Genomic DNA, 21500 nt, shown 5'->3' with positions numbered 1-21500 from the left:
ATATCCATCCTTTTTCAATTTTTTATTTAACAAAAAAATTTATATTTTTTTATTTAAAATATATCATTCTTTTAATAATAGTTAATGCACTCTTCTCTAATAATTTATTAGATTTCTCTAATATTAAATATTTAAATCTCGAGATGCGGATAAATTCAACGTAATGTTATTTAATTGTTTTCATATTAAAATTATTTGCGACGCAATGAAATTGAGAGGTTGACTTGGATTGGACCAATCCCTCTCTCTTCACCATCACTATAATCGGTATATATATCACATTATTTTTCCTTTTCTTTTGCCAATTTTTTTTTAATATTTATATTAATTCACTAATATAAATAAATTAATGTTAAATTATTAAAAATACCTTTTAACTTTTTTATTTATCTAAAAATAACTCTAAAAAATATTTTTGAACTTTACTCTAAAATTTAATTTAATTTTAAAAGTTTATATATATATATATATATATATATTATTCATTTAATAAAAATTAAATTAATTTGAGGCGTTTTTTTAGGAGGTTCTAGGGGAGAGGCATAGGCCCCATATAGCTGTACAATTGTAACAACTCCACACCTAATAATATTTAATATCTCATACATCACTCTCAATATCCCCATCCCTTTTCATATTATATAATAATATATATTAATTCTATGTACATCTATTTATATTCGTTGAACCATCACCTCCCTTCCAAACTCCTTTTTCTTTTTATATTATTTTAATAAACTATTTATAATTTACTTATTTTTATATTAACCCCAAAATATATTTTTTAAAAGAAACACCATCCAAATAAAGAGTTTTGTTTAATCATTAATTACTTTAATGGACCTATTTGAATCCAATTAAATTTTTAAAAAAATTATAATCTACTTCAATCGAGTGGTCGAGCTTTTTTTTTTTTTAATATGAACCCGAACATTGAGTAATTGAATAAAAAAAAAATAAAAGGAAAAAAAATTGGATTTGATGTTGAAGTTCTAGATACATATTTTGATAAAGATGAGATTTTAGTACATCTACATACAGAGAATGTATGAAGAAGACAACTTAAATTGATATCCAAATTGGTAACAATTACTACAAGCTTTTTGAGTTATCGAAATATTGGTTGACGTGTCGATATGTATACCCAATCTTTTCGTAAAATAAAATGGTTTGTGTTTGTTTAAGAATATCGTATTAGAAATATATTCGTGAATTCAAATGTAATGTAATTTTGAAGGGGTAAAAATGATTTTTTTTTGTATTATAATGGATTTTAATCATCCAATACAATGATTAAATAGAAAGGGATTTTACTTTAAAATAATTATAATCACATATGATTATATAATAATATATTAAACAAGTAAAAAAATTGATACTTAACGGATGATAACATCAGTGAGATCAAAATGTGACTGTAGAGATCTCACGTTAATTGGAAAGGGAAACAAAACATTTTTATGCTTCTTAAAATTGTAAGGGTCAAAACAGACATTATCTATAATAGTGGTAGGCTTGAGTTGTTAGAAATGGTATAAGAGCCCAAAAAGAATAGATTATGAGATCCTACATCGGTTTAGATGGTGTGCCAGCGAGGATGCTAGGATTATAAGTTTGGACTGTTACAAATGGTATTAGAGTCATACATCGGGCAAGGTGCCAGCGAGAACACTGAAATCTCAAGATGGGTGGATTGTGAAATCCCACGTCGGTTGGAGAGGGAAACCTTATAAGAGTGTGGAAAGCTCCCCTTAGCAAGCGCATTTTAAAATCGTGAGGCTGATAGCGATAGGTAATAGACCAAAACGGACAATATCTACTAGCGATGTGTTTTAGCGTGTTGGTCTGTTGTCGTAGTTCTGTTTATTTTACGTGGGCCTCAGTTTATTATAATAAATCATTGAGCTCAAAAAAATTGGCCCATTTCAAACGACATGTTTAGCTTGGGCTCAATGAGAGTGGACTATGCAGACAACATATTATAATGCATTTATTATTTATTATTATTATCTATTATTTTATTATAACTTCACATTTTTTTCGGCACATTATTGGGCGGGCGGGCGGGTTTGAAGTTTGAACTTACAAGTCCAGCAACGTCCATATCCAACAAAACCAACGGTCTTTAAATGCAATATATAATTACCAATAATGCATGCAAATTTAGCCATCGCTTTACGACATGTCGACCTCAATTCCCTCTCCTTCATAATCATTTTACCTTTTTGGTCCCGGCTTTAATAAATTAAACCAGAGATAAATGCAGATCTCCAAGAATAGAAAAAATAAAAAATAAAAAATAAAATAGTAATGAAAGAGCATATTTTAGTATATAAATAAATATAAAAAATAAAAACTTTAACTTTGAAGATCATAAATTTAAATACTTTTTATTTTAAAAATATAATATAAATGTTGATGTTGAGGTTTATTGAGAGTGAGTTTGGTTAAAAAAAAGAAAGAGAGGAAAAAAAACGACAGGAAATAAAAAATAAAAAGTTACAAGAATAAATGGAAACCGACACAACTCTGCTGATGGAAGCATGGTCGTTTGGAAGAAAAAAAATGGAGGATAGAGCGTGAGCTTCACGCGTTCAGTGGAATTATCAGTTTCGTAACTTCGAAGATTTTTTAATTTTTTAGTTTTTTAATTTTTAAACTGAAGCTCTGGGTCGAATTCGCTCCCCATCGCTCATTTTCTTTTTTCCGATAGATTTCTCCGTCTATGTTCCGCCTTGCTCCGTCATCCCCGGCCGGATTGCAAAACCCAGGTACCATTTCAATGTTTTTCATCAATGTAGTTGAAGAATTCGCCGTTTGAGGGAGTTCTGTGCGAGTAAATGCATTTGAAGAGAACTAGGAATTTGCCGTTGCTTCGTTTTAGTGGGTTTTTTTTCTGGTGAACTGATGGGTTTTGCAGGGATTTTCCAGATCTGGGCTGTGTGTGTTTGCTTGGGTTTGATGGGTAGAATTTGTTTATCTGGAAGTTGTAAATTGTTAACGAGTGATTGCTAATGATATATGCTTGATGATTTTGACGACCTGTTCTTCTAATTTGTGTTGCTTGTGCTGTTGAACTTAGTAGCATTGTGTTTGTTTCAGTATCTGCTTCTTTGTTTAGCTGATCGAAATGAGTGGTGGAGATGATGATGGGCCTTTAGATTATGCCACCATTCAGATTATACCTTCTCAGAACAGGTTGTCCTCTTTCTTTTTTACCATTTCTGTTTGAAACAATGTAGATGAGATTCTGCTTGTACAAAACATGTTCTACCATTACTGTCGGTCGACGTCGATTCAATTACATGATGAACACGAGGAACGAGTATCGTAGGATCTGTGAGATCCCACATTGGTCGGAGGAGAACGAAACATTCTTTGTAAGAGTGTAGAAACTTCTCCCTAGCAGACGAGAGTCTCCTGGAGTCTAGCTTCTCCTAACTATCACTTTGTTTAATAAAATTTCATATCTTCGTGTCCTGAATGTTTTTTCCCCTCTTGATGGGAATGAGTGTGAACAGATACGAGGCATTTGCTTGCTGTGGCAATAAGGTAGATGCTCTGGCTGATGGGATTCTGGATACCCTTTTGCCACATTTACCGGAACTACAAGAGCTGAATGCCAAAGAATCTAAAGCGAGCATTAAACTCCAATCACCAGCTTCTTCAGCTGGTTCAGCATGGTTCACAAAATCTACTCTAACCAGGTTGTTCTAACTACATTATTTCGATTGTCAGCTGAAGGGTGCATTTTTGTTAATACTCTTACTTCTCTCTACTCAGGTTCCTCCATCTAGTTGGCTCGCCAGAGTTAACGAAAATCACGAAAACGATGAACGAGATGGCTCAACTAGAAGAAACCAGGAGATTTCATGTTTCTTTATATGGTCAGGTAGTGGTTCATGCTATCTTTTGAAGCCATTTTCCTATAATGTTTCCTTGCTGGTGAAGTTGAATTTATTGTGTTGACAGTCTGGAGCTGAATTTACTTCATCAGCTGAATCTAAGTAGGTTATTTGAATTCTTAATTATCTGTTCTGTTTCTTACAAAACATAGAATTGGTTTGTTCAACTGTGAACTATGCAAACATGAATGCCAGAAACGAATTGTTGCGAGCTATGGAATTGAGGCTTACAGCATTGAATAAGGACTTCACTGCATCATTTGAAAAGGGTTGCAATGCAACCTGCAGTTCTAAGAAAATCAGTCATTTAGTGAAGTTTATGGAACATTTCGGAGCTACAAATTTGAAGTAAGTTATTCCTGGTAAAAAGCTTGCCTGTTTGTTGTTAAAAAATGAAACAAACTTCATTTCTGCAATATCCGTTTACTCAGTATGTGCTCAATCTTCACAACTCTGCAGAAATTGTACATGCAAATATTTGGAACTAAATCCAAAGAGTGATAGTATCGATCCTGTTCCTGTTGACGACGACGACGATAATAGGCACACGGTTACATCGAATTTGTCAACTCAAGTGAATTATGGTGTTTCACCTGCAAAAGTTGCACAGGTTGAGCGACAGGATTCATCAGAAAGTGAGGAGTCTGATGAGAATGGGACACTGGTAGAAAGAAGTAGAACAATGGCACGGTCAGCACCTCCCAGAAGGTCAGCATCACCCATGAGAAGGGTTCAGATAGGAAGAACGGGATCCCGCCGAGCACCTGCGATAATGATTAGGAGTCTGCAAACAAGAGACAGTAGTTTTTCTCAAGGAGATATAGCAGCTAATAGTGATGAGGAAGGATCAGAACCTACCAGTAAAACAGCTGATAGCAATGTAGATAGAATATCAGTTCAGGATGCTATCAGTCTTTTCGAAAGCAAACAGAGAAACGATGCTTCCGAAGTCGAGAAACGAAGATCATTAACAAGCATAACCATTGGTGCAAATAAATTTGTATTGAGAAGATGGAGTACAGGCATGGGAGATGCTTCTACAAAATGCCACTCAGAGCTTGTTAGTGATGAATCTGATCCAATCAGCCGTGATTTTGATGAGCATGTGCCAAAGAGTAAGGTAGCGGAGGAAAAAGCTTGTACAACTGCTGAAGTTGTAGAACTTAAAGCTTCTGATCCACCAGAGACTCAAGCAGGCTCTCCCATTAGCGAACCACAGGAAGTTGTCGAAAAAGTATCTGCAAATTCAGAATGGAGCCGGAGAAAGGAAGCAGAATTGGATCAAATGATGAAAAAAGTGATGGAAAGTAAACATGTAGCACAAAATAATACTCAAGTGAATCGAAAGAAAGATGTCTGTTCTGAGCAAAGGGGTGAATTATATGATCAATTCAAGGCGAAGAGAGACGAAAAGCGTCGAGCTGAGGAAGCTAAGGTATGTACGAATAAAGAGGTAAAAACGAAGGGAATGCGACGTGTTGCAGATGATAGGAGATCCAAGATAGCCTCTGCTGAAGTTAATGTAACAAAAAAACATGCTACACGGAAGTCTGAAGTTCTTCCATCAGTAAATTTATCAAAATCAGAAAAACCATCCTTGATTGAAAAGATCTCATCTAGAACAAAACCAATAGCTGCCACACGTAAGTCATGGCTATCTTCTGGAATTACACCAGCCAGTGTGAATTCAACTCGTCCGACAGCTCAACCAGCGTCGTTGTTTAATCGATTGAGTGCTAAAACAGAAAGATCCCATGTGCAGAAGAAAAACATCAAGGAAACTAATGACAGTACGAGAAACTCGAGGCGTGTGAATGAGAAGAAGGAAACGATGCAGATGAAGACTGGAACAATAACAAAAACAAAAGTTACACCTTCTAGAGATACCAATGTTCCTGTGAAGTCCAGTATCCGTGACAGAATAGCCAAAAAAAGCAGCATAGTGCCACTAGAATCAAAGTCCTTCCATAAGGGTTCGAGAAATAGCTTAGACAATAGTAGTCCAATGGCTAACAAGACAAAGCCTTCAAAACTTTCTAAGACTGCTGATTCTTCAAAGAACAGCAAAAAATTGACTCATGATCAAGAAGTTGAGGTTGCAGATCCTGATAAAGGGGATGCTTTGTCACCAGCTCGTTGTGATTCCAAAACTGTTGTGAATGATGAACAGGATAGTGAGATGCTTACTTCAAATGTAGTAGATGCTGATCATGGTGATGCTCTACATTTACCAAATGAAGAGAAATCTTCTTTGGAAATTGTAGCTGAAGGAGAATCAATGATCCCATCGAAGTTCATAGAGGAAATAGAAGAGTTTGAAGAGATACCAGCCATCAATGATGAGCCACCTCATCTTGCATCACTGGAAAATGCTGCACCAATCGAAAATCGCCCCGTTCGTCTCTCTTTGTCTCAAATGCTGCAGGAAGAAAATAACGAACTTGATAGTAATGATTGGGGCATTGCAGAAAATCTTCCCATGATGAACTATCAAAGGGGTGCACCGAAAGGATTTAAGAGACTTCTGAAATTTGCAAGGAAAAGCAAGGGAGAAGCAAACCTGGGTGGTTGGTCGAGCCCTTCCGTGGTTTCTGAGGGTGAGGATGATTCTGAAGAATCTAAATCTCTGAACACAAAAAAGATGGACAGTCTATTGATGAAAGCTACACTTAACCCTGGTCTTGTAAAGGCTTCTCTTGACAAAAGCTTTGATCATGACAACCTATACTCAGGTTTTGATCCTTCCCCTTATTGTTGCAATTTATTTACTTGTCTACTGTTTTTGTGAGATCCCACATCGATTGAAGAGAGGAACGAGTGCCAGCAAGGATGCTGGACTTCGAAAGGGGTGGATTGTGAGGTCCCACATTAGTTGGGGAGAAGAACGAAACATTGTTTACAAAGGTGTGGAAACCTCCCCTAGCAGACACGTTTTAAAAACTTTGAGAGGAAGCTTGAAAAGGAAAGCCAAAAAGGACCCTACCTACTAGTAGTGGGCTTGAGTTCAGACATTAATCTGAGTTCACGCTTCAACTATGAACATAAACAGGGAAGAAATTTTAACATGTGGACTCGTTGATATGTAGGTACATATGGTGCACAGAATTTTAATTCCAAATTCCAAGAAAGCCATGATCATGCTACAGTTTCTTCTACTAAAGGTTAGAGATATGTATGAGTTGCATTCTTGTTTTCCCATTGCTTGCAAACACATGGATTTTAACTCTTTGTTGTTTATACTCATGTGGCAGTAGGCAGGTCTTTCTTCTCTCTATCTGCTTTTAGGGGTAGCAAATAGAAACAATGAACCAAAAGCTGCATTAATTCTGGGATGACAATGGATATTACCATATCATTCTCTGCCATCTTCTTCTTCAAGGTGAATATTGTGAGTGAAGCTTTCCCTCTCTTCCATACTACAAAATTTGTATTGTATCTCTCTTAACATAAAGATTGACTAACACTTAGTATTCTTATGTAAGATTCAATAGCTTTTCTAAGCATTTTGATCTTCAATTCTTGTGGACCTACTGAATATACTGAATATACTGATGAACACTGAAACTGACTGAGAATTTGATATTAAAAGCTGGAATTTAGTCCTCTTTATAAGGAAGGAAGTTAAGGAAATTACCCAGAATGAGGAATTTTTAAAGGCGATGCAGAGGGACGGAAGAGCCCATCCGGCCTGTTACGTATCGCCATCAGTTTTACTGTTTCAAAATGCGTCTACCAAGGAGAAGTTTCCACACCTTATAAGGAATGTTTCGTTCCCCTCTCTAACCAATGTGAAATCTCACCATCCACTTTCTTGGGGGTTAGTGTACTTGTTGGCACACCGTTTGGTGTCTAGTTCTGAGACCATTTGTAACTGCCCTAGCTCATTACTAATAGATATTGTCCGCTTCGGCCAGTTATGCGTTGTTGTTAGCCTGATGGTTTTAAAACGTGTCTACTAGGGAGAGATTTTCACACCTTATAAGGAACGTTTTGTTCGACTTGATGATTGTGTCCTTTTATGGTATTATTATTATTTTGCTTTTAATTATATGTAACCATCTGACTATTTGGGCTTTAACTAATTGAGATCGTTATTACATGTATGATAAATGTCATTCTAACTTGATACTTGTGTCTATTTATTCTTTAAACTTTCGGGTCTTAAGTGAGATAGTTACTACATGCATGGTAAATGTCGTTTGTAACAACCCATTCGACCCGTTATGTATCACCGTTAGCCTTACGGTTTTAAAACGGTTTACTAGGGAGAGGTTTTCGTACCTTATGAGGAATGTTTGGTTCTCCTCTCCAACTAATGTGGAACCTCACACTCCACTTCCTTGGAATTAGCATCCTCACTGGCACACCGCTCGATGTCTAGCTCTAATACCATTTGTAACAACTCTAGCTCATCGCTAGTAGATATTGTTCGCTTCGACTGATTACTTATCGCTATCAATCTCATGGTTTTGAAACGCGTCTACTAGAGAGAGATTTTCACACCTTATAAGAAATGTTTCACTTGACTTCATGATTGTGTTTTTTTTTATGGTATTATTATTATTAGTATTATTATTTTGCTTTTAATTACTAAAATATATGTAACCATCTGACTTTTTGGGCGTTGACTAATTGAGATCGTTATTACATGCATGATAAATGTCATTCTAACTTGACACTTGTGCCTATTTATTCTTTTAAACTTCCCGGTCTTAATCGAGATTAATACTACATATATGGTAAATGTCGTTTGTAACAGCTCATTCGACCCATTATATATTACCGTCAACTTTACGGTTTTAAAACACATTTACTAAAGAGAGATTTCCACACCTTATGAGGAATGTTTCGTTCTCCTCTCCAACTAACGTGAAATCTCATCATTTATCTTCTTGGGGCCAGCGTTCTCACCGGCACATTACTTGGTGTCTGTCTGGCTATTATACCATTTGTAACAGTTCTAGTTCACCGTTAGTAAATATTGTTCACTTTATACCAGTTACGTATCACTGTCAGTCCAATGATTTTAAAACGCGTCTATTAGAGAGATTTTCATACCTTATAAAAAAAAAATTCGACTGAATGATTGTATCTTTTTATGGTATTATTATTATTATTTTGCTTTTAGTTACAAAAATATACACGTACCCATCTGACTTTTTGAGGCTTTGACTAATTGGGATCGTTACTAAATGCATGATAAATTTCGTTATAATTTGACACTTGTTTCTATTTAGTTCTTAAACTTCTCGGTCTTAATTATTTTAACCAATAAACTTTTTTTTTTTATTAACCTTAGAATATATTAGATAAATAAAAAAGAATGATGGTGGGCCAACTTGAGCATAGATAAATAGTGATAAAATGAGTAAAATTATTCGACTATAGTACTATATATTATTATTTTTTAAAAAGTATATTATAAACTTTGATAGTATATTACTTCAATCATTTAAAATATAATGACTTTAACTTTTTACTCTTTTTCAAAAAAATAATTTATTAAAATCAAAATCGAATATTAATAGAGAAACTAATAAAGCTAGAAATTACAATTTTTTTTTTTTAATTTACTTCTAATTTCCGGGCTCCGTCTGCAGACATCTCTTTCTATGGGAAGATGATTGTGTGCAGCCTAAGAAAAATAAAAAAAAAAGGACGACTCAAGTTTTGACTTGTGGTGACAATGGTCGCTTCAATTCCTTGTCCATCCAAATTCTTCCCCTCCATTGGACCCTCTTCTTGTAATTTATAAGGGCCACTGAGCTTGCTCTTGCCTCCTCAGTTTCTGTTCTTCACTCTGTTTTATGATCTTCTTTGCTTTTCTGGGTTCATCCACGAACACCCTTTTAAGAATTTCAAGTTTTGGGCTTAGCAATTCGTAGCTCTTGGAGTGTGTTTCTGCTGCTCCTGGATCGTCTCTGGTTTACGGTTTGGTTGATCAATATATACCTGTTTGAGGACATTCATGCGTTTATCTGTGTGGGTTTGTAACTTTGTTCTTCATCATCAAGTCCTGTTGCTCTGCTCATTTTCTTGCCTCTTTTGAACATTTTTTAGTTGGGGGTTGGTTTCTTTGAGCACCCAAGTTGAAAACTCCAGCATTCGAAATGGTTTTCTTGGTGTCTGTATGTCTCGGTATTTTGGGTTACTTTTCTTTTTTCATTCCATTTAATGTAAGTCGTTTTTTTCTTTTGTAGGGACTACTTCATGGCTAAGAAATTTTCATTTCAAGTGGAATTCTCCCTTCACAATGGAATCATAACACAATCATAGAACATAGAAGGGAAGCCTTTTCTAATATATAGCTTGATTTGGTAAAACAGGGAAAGAGTGAACAATTTGGTCTTATGGGGAAAACGGTTCATATTAGTGGATTTCCTTCACATGCCACGGCAGATTCCGTGAAGAGTTTTCTGGAGCTTCGTACAGGTTTAGGAACTGTCTATGCCATTAAGGTTAGACCACCTAAAAGGGGAGGAAGTAGAGTATATGCTATTGTCCAATTCACTGGTGCTGCACAAGCTGAGTTGATCATTTCCTTAGCTAATCAACGCTTATGGTATGGATCCTCGTATCTTAAGGCTCGAGCGGCTGATGTCGACATTGTACCGAAGCCTAGGACATACGTGCATACCTTGGAAAACTTGACATTGTGCTTTGGCTGTCAGGTCTCCAGTGAAAAGTTTCATGTTCTATGGGAAGGAGATGTTGAGTTGGTGACTTTTGGAGTTGAAATGCGAAAAATGAACTTTCATCTGATTCATAATTTCGTTGAGTACAGGTTTCAGCTTTCCTATGAGAACATTTGGCAGATACAACTCCACCGTCTGCAACATCAGTCTATGAAATGTCTTCTGATTCAGGTTCTTGTCTCATGTTAATGTTGAAAAGCATTGTTATCCCTTTTAAACTTTAAAATTTTTTCCATCCTTGTTTAAGCATTGTTTCAATTATAAAAAGTATTGCTATTCTCTCTTAAAGTGGCTTGAATAATAGTAATTGTGAGATCCCACATCGGTTGGGAAGGAAAACGAAGCATTCTTTATAAGAGTGTGGAAACCTTTCCCTAGCAGACACGTTTTAAAAACCTTGAGGGAAGTCCGAAAGGAAAAACCCAAAGAGGACAATATTTGTTAGAGGTGAGCTTGGGCTGTTACAAATGGTATCGGAGGCAAACACCGGGCAATGTGCCAGTGAGAAGACTGAGTCCCGAAGGGGGTGGACACGAGGCAGTGTGCCAGTAAAGAAGCTGGGCCCCAAAAGGGGTGGATTGGGGGATCCCACATCGATTGGAGAAGGGAACAAGTGCCAGCAAGGACGCTGGGCCCCGAAGGGGGTAGATTGTGAGATCCCACATTGGTTGGGGAGGAGAACAAAACATTCTTTTCAAGGGGTAGAAATCTCACGCGTTTTAAAAACCTTGAGGAGAAGCCCGAAAAGGAAAACCCAAAAAAGACTGGCGGTGGGTTTGAGTGCTGTTACAACTTTCTCCTCGAAAAACGTGAAGATAGTTCTTAATATACCCCAAAAAAAAAAGAATGGAAGAAACAAACGATGACTTCCATGGCCATATATCTTACTAAATGTTGATACTAACAACACTGCTTTTGTTATGGTTGACCTTGAACTTTAGGTCTGTAATTTTGTCATTTTGACTGTTGAATGTAGTGGGTTCTGTCTTGATTATTACCATTATCTTAGATGCTGGTGTTCTTCATTTACAATATCTGCTGCTGGATTTTGATACAGTTCAAAATGATAATAGTTATGTTTTTCTCATCAGTTATATGGAGCCCCTCGGATATATAAAAAAGTTGCACCATCTAGTGGACAAATCTTTGATGATCCTCTTTTTAACTTCTTTAAAGAAGTACCTGATGATCAATGTGTTAGAACAGCTGATTTTACTCCATCATACTCTATTGGACAATCTTCTTCTTTATGTTTGAAGCTACCTAATGGCCGTCAACTTCCCAACTTTAGGCGACATTTTGCTTATTATGAAGAATTTGAAGATGAATTCAAACTGGTAGATGGAGGCAACGGTTTTTCTTGCTCCGACGATCTTGTTCCTGTGGTCGATTCTCATCCTAATGTTCTTCTGCCATATGAAATAATCTTTAAAGTAAATGTATTGGTTCAAAATGGTTGCATTCCAGGGCCATCACTCGATACTGGTTTCTATCGGTTGGTTGATCCGAGTCGAATAAGAGTTGAGTATGTAGAAAATGCATTAGAAAAACTGTTCCATTTGAAGGAATGCTGCTATGAGCCATCAAGCTTTCTTACTGAACAGTACAAGAAGTATGCAAAGCATCCTTCAAATTCTCCTGCTATAGCCTTGGATGCTGGATTGGTTTATGTCCGTAGGGTTCAAATAACACCTTGTAAGGTGTACTTCTGTGGTCCTGAAGTCAATGTTTCGAACCGGGTGTTGCGCCATTTTTCTCGAGATTTAGATAACTTTCTTCGTGTGTCTTTTGTTGATGAAGAGTGGGATAAAATGCGTTCAACGGATTTATTACCACGGATGGCTTCTTCGATCGAGAATGGTAAAACTGATATCTACAGGAGGATTCTCTCTGTTCTTAAAAATGGCATAGCCATTGGTGATAAAAAGTTTAAGTTTCTTGCATTCTCATCAAGTCAGCTAAGAGAGAATTCTTTGTGGATGTTTGCTTCCAGACCTGGCCTTGATGCAGCTGTTATTAGAGAGTGGATGGGTGATTTTCAACATATCAAGAATCCAGCAAAGTACGCTGCTAGATTGGGACAATCGTTCGGCTCATCGACGGAGACTCTTTCGGTTGCTAGGCATGAAAGGGAAATCATTCCTGACATAGAGGTTCAACATGGTGAAGTCAAGTATGTCTTTTCTGATGGAATTGGCAAAATATCAAGTGATTTTGCCAAAAGGGTTGCTTCAAAATGCGTGCTAGCGTTCACTCCGTCTGCTTTTCAGATTCGTTATGGTGGATATAAGGGTGTCGTTGCTGTTGATCCACGCTCGTCTGTAAAGTTATCTCTGAGGAAGAGTATGTGCAAATTTGAATCAGACAACACGAAACTCGACGTCTTAGGCTATAGCAAATACCAACCATGCTTCCTGAATCGTCAGCTGATAACTCTTTTGTCGACTCTAGGCGTTAAAGATGAGGTTTTTGAGAAGAAACAAAGTGAAGCTTTAGAACAATTGGATGCCATATTAACAGATCCACTGAAGGCTCAAGAAGCCTTAGAGTTGATGTCTCCTGGAGAGAATACTAACATTCTCAAGGAGATGCTCAAATGTGGCTATAAACCAGATGTTGAGCCTTATCTATCAATGATGTTACAGACTTTCCGGGAGTCGAAGTTGCTAGAATTACGAACCAAATCGAGAATCTTTATTCCGAATGGGCGAGCGATGATGGGATGTCTAGACGAGACTGGGACCTTGGAGTATGGACAGGTATTTGTACAAATCTCCAATGCTAGGCATAGACATATATCTGATACTTCTGCATTCGATATGAGCGGTTCGGAAGACCATTTAGTTATCGTGGGAAACGTAACTGTTGCGAAAAATCCCTGCCTGCACCCCGGCGATGTTCGTGTGCTAAACGCTGTAAATGTACCTCTGTTGTATCATATGGTTGACTGTGTAGTTTTTCCACAAAAAGGATCAAGGTTAGTACATTGACATATGCCGGTTCTTTCTTGATTTTGTTTTGAAGATTAACTAGATGCTGTACTTGTTAATATAGGCCTCATCCAAACGAATGCTCGGGTAGCGACTTGGACGGTGATATATACTTCGTCTGTTGGGACACTGAATTGATCCCACCTCGACAAATTCCGCCGATGGATTATACTCCTGCACCTCCCATTCAGTTAGATCGTGATGTCACAATCGAGGTATATCCACACAAGCACTGACTCGATCATGTTTCGTTTTTCAAACGTGTCGTTTTTTCAGTGTTTTATCTCAATTTCTAGAAGAGGAACCGTTCCTATATGTGTGGTTTTTGTACTAATTTAAAAGTACTGTTCTTTACAACAGGATGTTCAAGAATATTTTGTGAACTACATGGTTAATGATAGCCTTGGAATCATTGCCAATGCTCACACTGCGTTTGCAGATAAAGAGCCTTTCAAAGCAAGAAGTGCTCCTTGTATAGAGCTTGCAAAGCTATTCTCCATTGCTGTGGACTTCCCAAAAACTGGAGTACCTGCTATAATACCTTCACATTTGAATGTCAAAGAGTTTCCCGACTTTATGGAGAAGCCTGACAGGCACTCGTATGAATCAAAGAACGTGATTGGAAAACTTTTCCGGGCAGTAAAGGGCATTGCACCAAATATAAGCTACATTAGGTCGTTTACTCGAGATGTAGCAATGCGGTGTTACGACTCCGATATGGAAGCTGAAGGCTTTGAAGATTACGTTGAAGATGCCATCTATCATAAAACTATATATGATTACAAGTTGGGGAATTTGCTTGATTATTACGGGATCAAGTCCGAGTCCGAGATATTTAGTGGCAATATTATGAGAATGTCGAAGTCTTTCACAAGGAGAAGAGACGCAGAAGCCATCAACTTGGCTGCAAGGTCTCTAAGAAAGGAGGCTAGGACATGGTTCAATACGAAAGAAAGCGGTCTGGATTCAGGCTCAGATGATTTATTTGCCAAAGCTTCGGCGTGGTACCATGTCACTTATCATCATTCGTATTGGGGCTCCTATAATGACGGAATGAAACGCGACCATTATTTGAGCTTCCCATGGTGTGTTTACCACAAACTGATGCAAGTCAAGGAGAATAATTTGAGGAAAAGAGAGAGAGCTTCAAGATTGGCGACTCTTGATAGATTCAGCCGTGTCTTAAATCTCGATGGACGTTGAAGAACACGATCGACACCAGTTGGTTTCCTGTTCTAGCTCCCTCTGATATATCTGATGGTCTTTATCTCTAGTTTTGTGAATATACTTGGCTTTGGCTTTGGCCCTTGTTTGCTACTCTTTTGAGAGCTTCTTAGTTTGCTTAGTCACCTTTTTCTTTACTATGTAATATCTACTCTATACATTGGGCAGTGTTCATGAAATCTGAAATCTTAGCCTACTTTTCTTAAACACAAGCTCGTCCCCGTGCCCGTCCTGTTGCAGGTATATGTATGACTTGTTCATATAATGGTTCGACGCAAGAAAGAAGCATAAATTTTTCTTCGAATGATCAGTACTATAATGATGACGGTGTTTTTTCCAATGAAATCACAATGTACTTGCCTTTCAATAATCGTTGAATTCGAAAATCTACGTGCCTTCTAATGACCATCGGATAAACTTTTACGTGATTTGACGATTTGGGACTCGACACAACATGCATATAGACAAAATTCATAGTTTGCTTCAACCCACAATCTAGACATGATTCATGACTATGAATTATACATGGTTTAGCTTGATCTTTAACTGAAACAAAGTTCATTGATCTTCCATTAAGCTAGTTTCTACAACTCTCCTTCACATTCATGGCTGCTTGGCCATTAGTAGGTATCAAGTCCAATGATTTAGTATTAACGTTATAACATGATTGATAACCAAGATCGTGTATATAATATCTGAGTTGATATTACTAACTATGTCAAATCTTGTACGTGGGTGTTCAAGCTAGCTTCGCGCACACTTCAACATAATCAAAGAGAGTCAATATTCTGTCCTTCGGTGTGTTCTTCGGTGCGTTCATAAAGTTATTGAAGTAAAACATTGGATGGAAGAGTTGCAAGAAGAATAAAAGTGATTAGTAAAAATTAAGGTGTCTGCCACAACTATGCCAAGTCGATTGTTGTTCATAACTCAAGTGAAATATACTAAAACTTCATGAAGATTCATGGTAGGAGAAGCTTACCGATGGCGAGCTCGAGGACCAATCTTGCGCTTCTTGATACGGATGAGCTTGTCGTAAACACACCATGGAAAGCTGAGAAAATGGCTTTCATTCTTCTCCCCAAACCAGCCCCAGTAGCTGTAATGATATGTAACAAAATACCATGCTGAAGCTCTAGCATACGCATTATTGTCATGTCCAAAATGCAAGCCAGCATTCTCATTGAACCACCCCCTCGCCTCCTTTCGCAGGGACTTCACAGCCATGATGATAGATTCCGCTTCATTTTTCTTCGTAAAAGAAGATGATTTTGTCAAACTAACCCCACTGATTAGCTCTGCCTCAGTTTTGATCTTATAATATTTCATCAAATTCCCCAACCTCATGTCGTAATTGTTCTTGTGATAAAGCGCATCGTCGAGGTACTCCTCGAAGCCTTCGACTTCCATGTCGGGGTCATAAGCTTGCCGAGCTATCTCCCGAGTAAACTTCACGGACTTGATGCTAATCCTTGGTTCAATGTCATCCAACATTCTGAACAGCTTCCCCAGTACATTATGTGACTTGTAGCGCTGTTTGTCGGGTTTGTCCATGAAATCAGGATATACTTGTACTCTTAGATCAGCAGATATCAAAGCAGGAACGCCAGTTTTGGGGAAGTCCACTGCAATTGAGAATAGTTTTGCAAGCTTTATACAAGGCTCGCTCATTGCTTTCTCTGGCCAACTATCTGCAAATGCTGTATGAGCATTGGCAATGATTCCTAGACTGTCATTGACCATATAATTTGCAAAATACTCTTGAACTTCCTCCATTGTGACATCATGATCTAGTAATCTGCTAAGCACGGGGGTATAATCCATTGGTTCGACTTGTTGATGTGGAATCAAATCAGGATCCCAGCACACGAAGTATATATCACCATCGAGATCGCTTCCCGAACATTCATTCGGATGAGGTCTTGTACAGAAAAGAAAGTTTCCAATATCAGCAGAATTACTAGCAGACATGAGTTTAAGCATAAACAAGATTAGATGGTTCTTAGCCACTATAAACAAGATTAGATGTAAAACTAGATCATTTACCTTGGTCCCTTCTGTGGAAAAACCAGACAATCTACCATGTGATGTAGAGCTGGTACATCCACAGCGGTTAAGACACGCACGTCACCTGGGTGCAAGCACGGGTTCTTCGCCACAACTACCGTTCCCGTTACGATGAAATGTTGATTTGATTTGCTTCTTTTAAAGATAATATGATCATTATGCAGCTGCTGGTGAGCAGAACACTGCACAAATACCTCTCCATATTCTAAGTTTCCAGTTTCATCAAGACATCCCATCATTGCTCTTCCATTTGGGATAAAGATCCTCGACTTTCTCCGCAATTCTAACAACTTCGATTCACGGAACGTATGCAACATCATATATAAGAAAGGTTCGGAATCAGGTCGGTAACCGCACGAGATTATTTCCTTCAGAATGTTGGTATTCTCTCCTGGAGACATTAGCTCAAGGGCCTGCTGAGCCTTCAATGGATTCATAAAAATGGTGTCCAATTGATCTATCAATTCCTTTTGTTTACTCTCAAAGATATCATCCTGAACTCCAAGTGTCGACAAAAGAGTAATCAACTGACGATTAAGATAACAAGGATGATATCTACTCCAAGATAAGACATCGAGCTTCATGTCGGTCGACTCATACTTAAGCATGCTGTTCCTGAGCGATAATTTTACGAATGAGGTTGGATCAACCGAAATAACACCTTTAAAACCAGCATAACGAATCTGAAAAGCAGATGGTGTATGCCTGATGCGGCATTTTCTAGCCACTTCTCTAGCAAAACTAGCTGATATTTTCCCAATCCCATCAGAGAAGACATAATTGATACCAGCATCTGATTCGACCTCGATATCAGGAATAACCTCAACTTCGCGTCGACTGACACTTGCAGTTTCTGTGGATGAACCAAAGGATTGGCCTAGTCTAGCAGCATACTTGGCTACATTTCTTATACTATGAAAATCTCCCATCCATTTCCTTATTTTAGCTGCAGTAATCCCATCTCTTGGAGCAAACATCCACACAGCATTTTCCCGTAATTGACTCGAAGAATACGCAAGAAACTCGAACTTCTTATCACCAATGGTAATGCCATCTTTCAGAACTGAAAGGATTCTTTTAAATATTTTCGTCTTTCCATCCCCCAAGGAAGAAGATTCTCGTGGAGACAATTCAGTTGAATACAGTCTATCCAATTCCTCGTCGACAAACGAAACACGCAAAAAGTTGTCAAGATATTCGGGATAACGACGCAATACACGGTTTGAAACATTAACCTCTGGACCACAAAAGTACACTCTACAAGGTGTCACTTGAACCCTGTGTACATAGACTAACCCTTCATCTAAGGACAAGTTAGGTGGCTGCGGCGGATTCGTTAACTTGGAGTACTTCCTGTACTCCTCACCTAACCATTTTGAAGGGTTATAGCAACACTCTTTCAAGTCATAAAGTTTCCTTAAAGCACGATCTATGAAGGCAATATTGTGTATCTGAGGATCAACCATCTCATAGAAACTGATATCAAGAGCTGGGCCTGGAAGACACCCCTGTTGTACCAACAAGTTTATCTTAAACAAAATGGCATATGGCAAGTGGATGCTCAGAGGAGGTCTAACTACAGGTACCAAGTTTACATTGGACGAATAAGTAGAACCGGTGGCCAGTGTAAATTTACCCTTTATTTCTTTGAAGTAAGCAAATTTATCATGAAAATTAGGGAGCTGGCGACCGTAAGGAATCTCCAAGCATAAAGCTCCAGATTGTCCAATACAGCATGATGGAGTGAAATCGGTTGCTCGAAACCATTCGGTGTCCATTTCCTTAGAAAAGCTCAAGAAGGGGTCTTCAGAAATATGTCCAAAAAGCTTTGTATCTCTCTCATAAATCCGTGGAGCACCAACTAACTACCAATACAGAGAGGTCATAGTTAGAGTAGTATGCAAAATGAAATGAAAATGGGTAAAGAAAGCATGTCCGGACAGCACCTATATGACGTGAATGCAGGCGAGGACCAAAGGTCCCAAAAACTTAATAAAGCTAAGCATTACTCTAACTTCAGCTCAGTTCAATTATTGCTCTTGCCATGTAACAGCTAAAATCCACTGCTAGCAGATATTTTCTACTTTAGCCTATTACGTTTACCGTTAGCCACATAGTTTTAAAACGCGTCTACTAGGGAAAGGTTCTCACACCCTTATAAGAAATGCTTCGTTCCCCTCTCCAACCGGTGTGAGATCATACAATCCACCCCCTCAGAGCCCAATGTCCGATGTCTGGCTTTGATACTATTTGTAATAGCCCAAACCCATCGCTATCAGATATTGTCCACTTTTAGCCCGTTATGTATTGCTATCAGCTTCACAATTTTAAAACGCGTCTATTAGGGAGAGGTTTCCACACCCTTATAAAGAATGCTTTGTTTCTCTTTCCAACCGATGTAAGATCTTACCCCTCTAATCAAGAATAGTATAGGCATCAGTTGAGTGAAAATTTTCGGTCAAATGTGATCGTATGAATGCATAATATTTACCAATAGTGAAGAGAAAAGAAAACATTGTTCAAACCTGAATCAGAAGATAATCTATAGATTGGCCTGGTGGCTTGTGTAGCTCAACTTGCCAAATGTTCTCATATCGCAATACGAGCATGTAGTCAACAAGAGGATGGGATATGAAAAACTTAAGATCACGCCGCTCAAACTCGAAATTCACAGACACATTTGACTCTGTCCATAACACAAAAAATTCCTCCCTTGATATCTGACAACCAAGATGGAGTTCTAAGCCTTTGAAATTGTATTCAAAGACTAGTGGATCTTGTAGAATATCCTGTTTCCACTCCCTTGCCTTCAAAGAAGAAGTTCCATAGCGGAGGCTTGCATTAGCCAAAGATATAATTAACTTAGCACCTACATCGTCAATAAACTGGATGATTGCATACAATCGCTTTCCTCTTCCCCTTGAACGTTTTACATTTATGGCATCTATACTTCCTTCGCCTGTAAATCTCTCTACAAACGCCTTAACCGATTCTTGTAATACACCAGAAGGGAATCCATAAAGCTGAATTGTTTTACCCATTCAATCCAAGTAGATCAACAGCAAACCTTTTCCTGTAATCCCAAACAAATTGATTGTAATGCATACTCATTTGGGGAGGAGCATGAATGCATAATAATGGTAGTTTATGCAGGGCCAAGCACTAAATAATGCTCATGTGAGATTTTAAGCTCTATATCAATCCTCAAAAGTTCTATGATATGAAGAAAAACCGAGAATAAATGTAAAAAAGTATCAGGATTCTATCAAAAGAAAGCCTTAACTCATGAAACTAAGAAGAGTTTCTCAAAGATATTGCCTCCCACAAAGCTTTGAAAAGAAATGGGTCTTATCATTGCCATTTTCCTCGCATGTTCTGCTTGAACGCATAAAATCAAAACTCTGTTTCTTCAGAAATCAAACACAAAAAGAAGATCGCCCACAAAACGATAGCTAAACATGGAAGACAAGGAACAGCCATAGATCATAAACAACCCAGAAACAGTAAGAATCAGCGAAGGGACAAGATGTAGCTGCATAGTACAATCACAGAGACAGTACGGAGAGGGAGAAAAATAGAAGAAAACAAGGATCAGAAAGAACCCAGATGAAGAAAACAAAAAGAAAGAGGATTAGCTTACCAAAGCAAGAACAGATCAACAATCCATCTCAATAATGGGAAAGAACGTTTAGGTAAAAAGAAAGCAGAATTTTGATAGAAAGAGCAACACCCAGTTCAGAAACTGTAGTACTATACTGCAAAACAACGCAGTGGGTGAACGTAGAAAAAGAAAATGCAGGAACGAAGGCAAATGATTCCACAATCGGCGGGCCCTTACCTTAAGAATAAAGAAAGACTTTTCATTTACCAAGTCATCTTTTTCTCCACCACTAAAAAAACCGTACCTCTTAACTGTTAATATACAATTGACTCTGGTGCTTTATCCTATTAAATCGATTATATTTTAACACGAAGCCGCTATAACGTAGTTGTTTTAAAAATTGCTTTTGTATTTCATTCTTCAATATTTTTAATCTATATCCAACAATTATGGATAATAAATATTTGATAAAGATCGTAAAACCGATCTTAGAATTAAAAATTGCAGTTATATGGTAAGAATGACAATCATATTCGAATAATTTTCATAAATCTATCTATTGCATTATAATTATTGATATAAATTTAAAATAAATTATAATTTTTATAAAACATTTAATGATATAAAGCTACCAAAGACACTATGTAATTATCCAATCATTTTTCTAACCTCGTAAAAGTGTAGGAAAAAAAATTGTTTTTTTTTTCTTAATTTTTTATACGTAAAGTAATTAGAAAAAGAGAACAAAATGATGTGGAAAATTGTTGGAACATCCTTTTCCCCACTCCTACCCTCTAAAAAAAGACATTATGGTACAAACATGCAATAATTTATTATTTATGGGTCAAAAAATAATAATAATAAAAAAAAAGTGTTTAAACCTATGGAGGTAAATATTCTATCATTTGTTTTTTCTTTACTTTTTTTTTTTAATTTTTGTATTTATATTTTTACCCCATATATATATATATATATATATATATATATATATATATATATATATATATATATATATATA

General features: G+C 37.3%; 3 protein-coding genes across 12 annotated transcripts; 2 read left to right on the top strand and 1 right to left on the bottom strand.

The window, feature by feature from the left end:
• Positions 1-2540: 2540 nt before the first annotated feature.
• On the top strand, positions 2541-7712 carry LOC111490565. 6 transcript variants are annotated; one of them, XR_002719602.1, is made up of 10 exons: positions 2541-2771; positions 3103-3198; positions 3522-3707; positions 3784-3892; positions 3973-4007; positions 4101-4253; positions 4365-6637; positions 6992-7066; positions 7157-7525; positions 7571-7712. XR_002719602.1 is itself a non-coding variant. In XM_023139203.1 (10 exons), exons 2-10 carry the CDS (start codon positions 3131-3133, stop codon positions 7201-7203), a joined length of 2895 nt encoding a protein of 964 aa, XP_022994971.1. In that variant the 5' UTR covers positions 2541-2771; positions 3103-3130; the 3' UTR covers positions 7204-7712. The 6 variants fall into 6 exon arrangements, 5 of the variants coding, with proteins under 5 accessions (XP_022994971.1, XP_022994970.1, XP_022994969.1 ...); XM_023139203.1 differs by having other exon boundaries at positions 4365-6230; positions 6282-6637; positions 7157-7712; XM_023139202.1 differs by having other exon boundaries at positions 7160-7712.
• A 1798-nt stretch (positions 7713-9510) lies between these two features.
• Positions 9511-15021, top strand: LOC111490498 (probable RNA-dependent RNA polymerase 1). 4 transcript variants are annotated; one of them, XM_023139169.1, is made up of 5 exons: positions 9511-9887; positions 10232-10771; positions 11692-13577; positions 13655-13805; positions 13951-15021. In XM_023139169.1, the coding sequence occupies exons 2-5, from the start codon at positions 10256-10258 to the stop codon at positions 14791-14793; spliced, it is 3396 nt and encodes a 1131-aa protein (XP_022994937.1). In that variant the 5' UTR covers positions 9511-9887; positions 10232-10255; the 3' UTR covers positions 14794-15021. The 4 variants fall into 4 exon arrangements, with proteins under 4 accessions (XP_022994937.1, XP_022994935.1, XP_022994920.1 ...); XM_023139167.1 differs by having other exon boundaries at positions 10106-10771; XM_023139152.1 differs by having other exon boundaries at positions 9511-9891.
• A 560-nt stretch (positions 15022-15581) lies between these two features.
• LOC111490531 (RNA-dependent RNA polymerase 1-like) lies at positions 15582-20743 on the bottom strand. Of its 2 annotated transcripts, none has more exons than XM_023139185.1 (4): positions 20720-20743; positions 19407-19954; positions 16861-18746; positions 15582-16735 (listed from the first exon to the last, which is right to left on the bottom strand). In XM_023139185.1, exons 2-4 carry the CDS (start codon positions 19920-19922, stop codon positions 15793-15795), a joined length of 3345 nt encoding a protein of 1114 aa, XP_022994953.1. In that variant the 5' UTR covers positions 19923-19954; positions 20720-20743; the 3' UTR covers positions 15582-15792. The 2 variants fall into 2 exon arrangements, with proteins under 2 accessions (XP_022994953.1, XP_022994945.1); XM_023139177.1 differs by lacking the exon at positions 20720-20743 and adding an exon at positions 20522-20702.
• Between the last annotated feature and the right edge of the window lie 757 nt (positions 20744-21500).

This window comes from Cucurbita maxima, unplaced genomic scaffold (assembly GCF_002738345.1).
Source record: "Cucurbita maxima cultivar Rimu unplaced genomic scaffold, Cmax_1.0 Cma_Scf00001, whole genome shotgun sequence".
NCBI lineage: Eukaryota > Viridiplantae > Streptophyta > Magnoliopsida > Cucurbitales > Cucurbitaceae > Cucurbita > Cucurbita maxima.
Note: the sequence above shows the minus strand (reverse complement) of the source record. Positions and strands in the feature narration are given on the sequence as shown.

Bases quoted from the DNA above. Each gene is read 5' to 3' on its own strand.
- LOC111490498 (XM_023139152.1), top strand. The intron at 13,578-13,654 runs GTTAGTACATTG...TTGTTAATATAG, and splicing joins TTTCCACAAAAAGGATCAAG to GCCTCATCCAAACGAATGCT. The intron at 13,806-13,950 runs GTATATCCACAC...TCTTTACAACAG, and splicing joins ATCGTGATGTCACAATCGAG to GATGTTCAAGAATATTTTGT.
- LOC111490531 (XM_023139185.1), bottom strand. From the start codon at position 19,922: ATGGGTAAAACAATTCAGCTTTATGGATTCCCTTCTGGTGTATTACAA. The intron at 18,747-19,406 runs GTTTGAACAATG...CTGTATTGGTAG, and splicing joins TAGATTATCTTCTGATTCAG to TTAGTTGGTGCTCCACGGAT. The intron at 16,736-16,860 runs GTAAATGATCTA...TTTCTGTACAAG, and splicing joins TTTCCACAGAAGGGACCAAG to ACCTCATCCGAATGAATGTT.
- LOC111490565 (XM_023139201.1), top strand. From the start codon at position 3,131: ATGAGTGGTGGAGATGATGATGGGCCTTTAGATTATGCCACCATTCAG. The intron at 4,008-4,100 runs GTAGGTTATTTG...CATGAATGCCAG, and splicing joins ACTTCATCAGCTGAATCTAA to AAACGAATTGTTGCGAGCTA. The intron at 7,067-7,156 runs GTTAGAGATATG...CTCATGTGGCAG, and splicing joins TACAGTTTCTTCTACTAAAG to TAGGCAGGTCTTTCTTCTCT.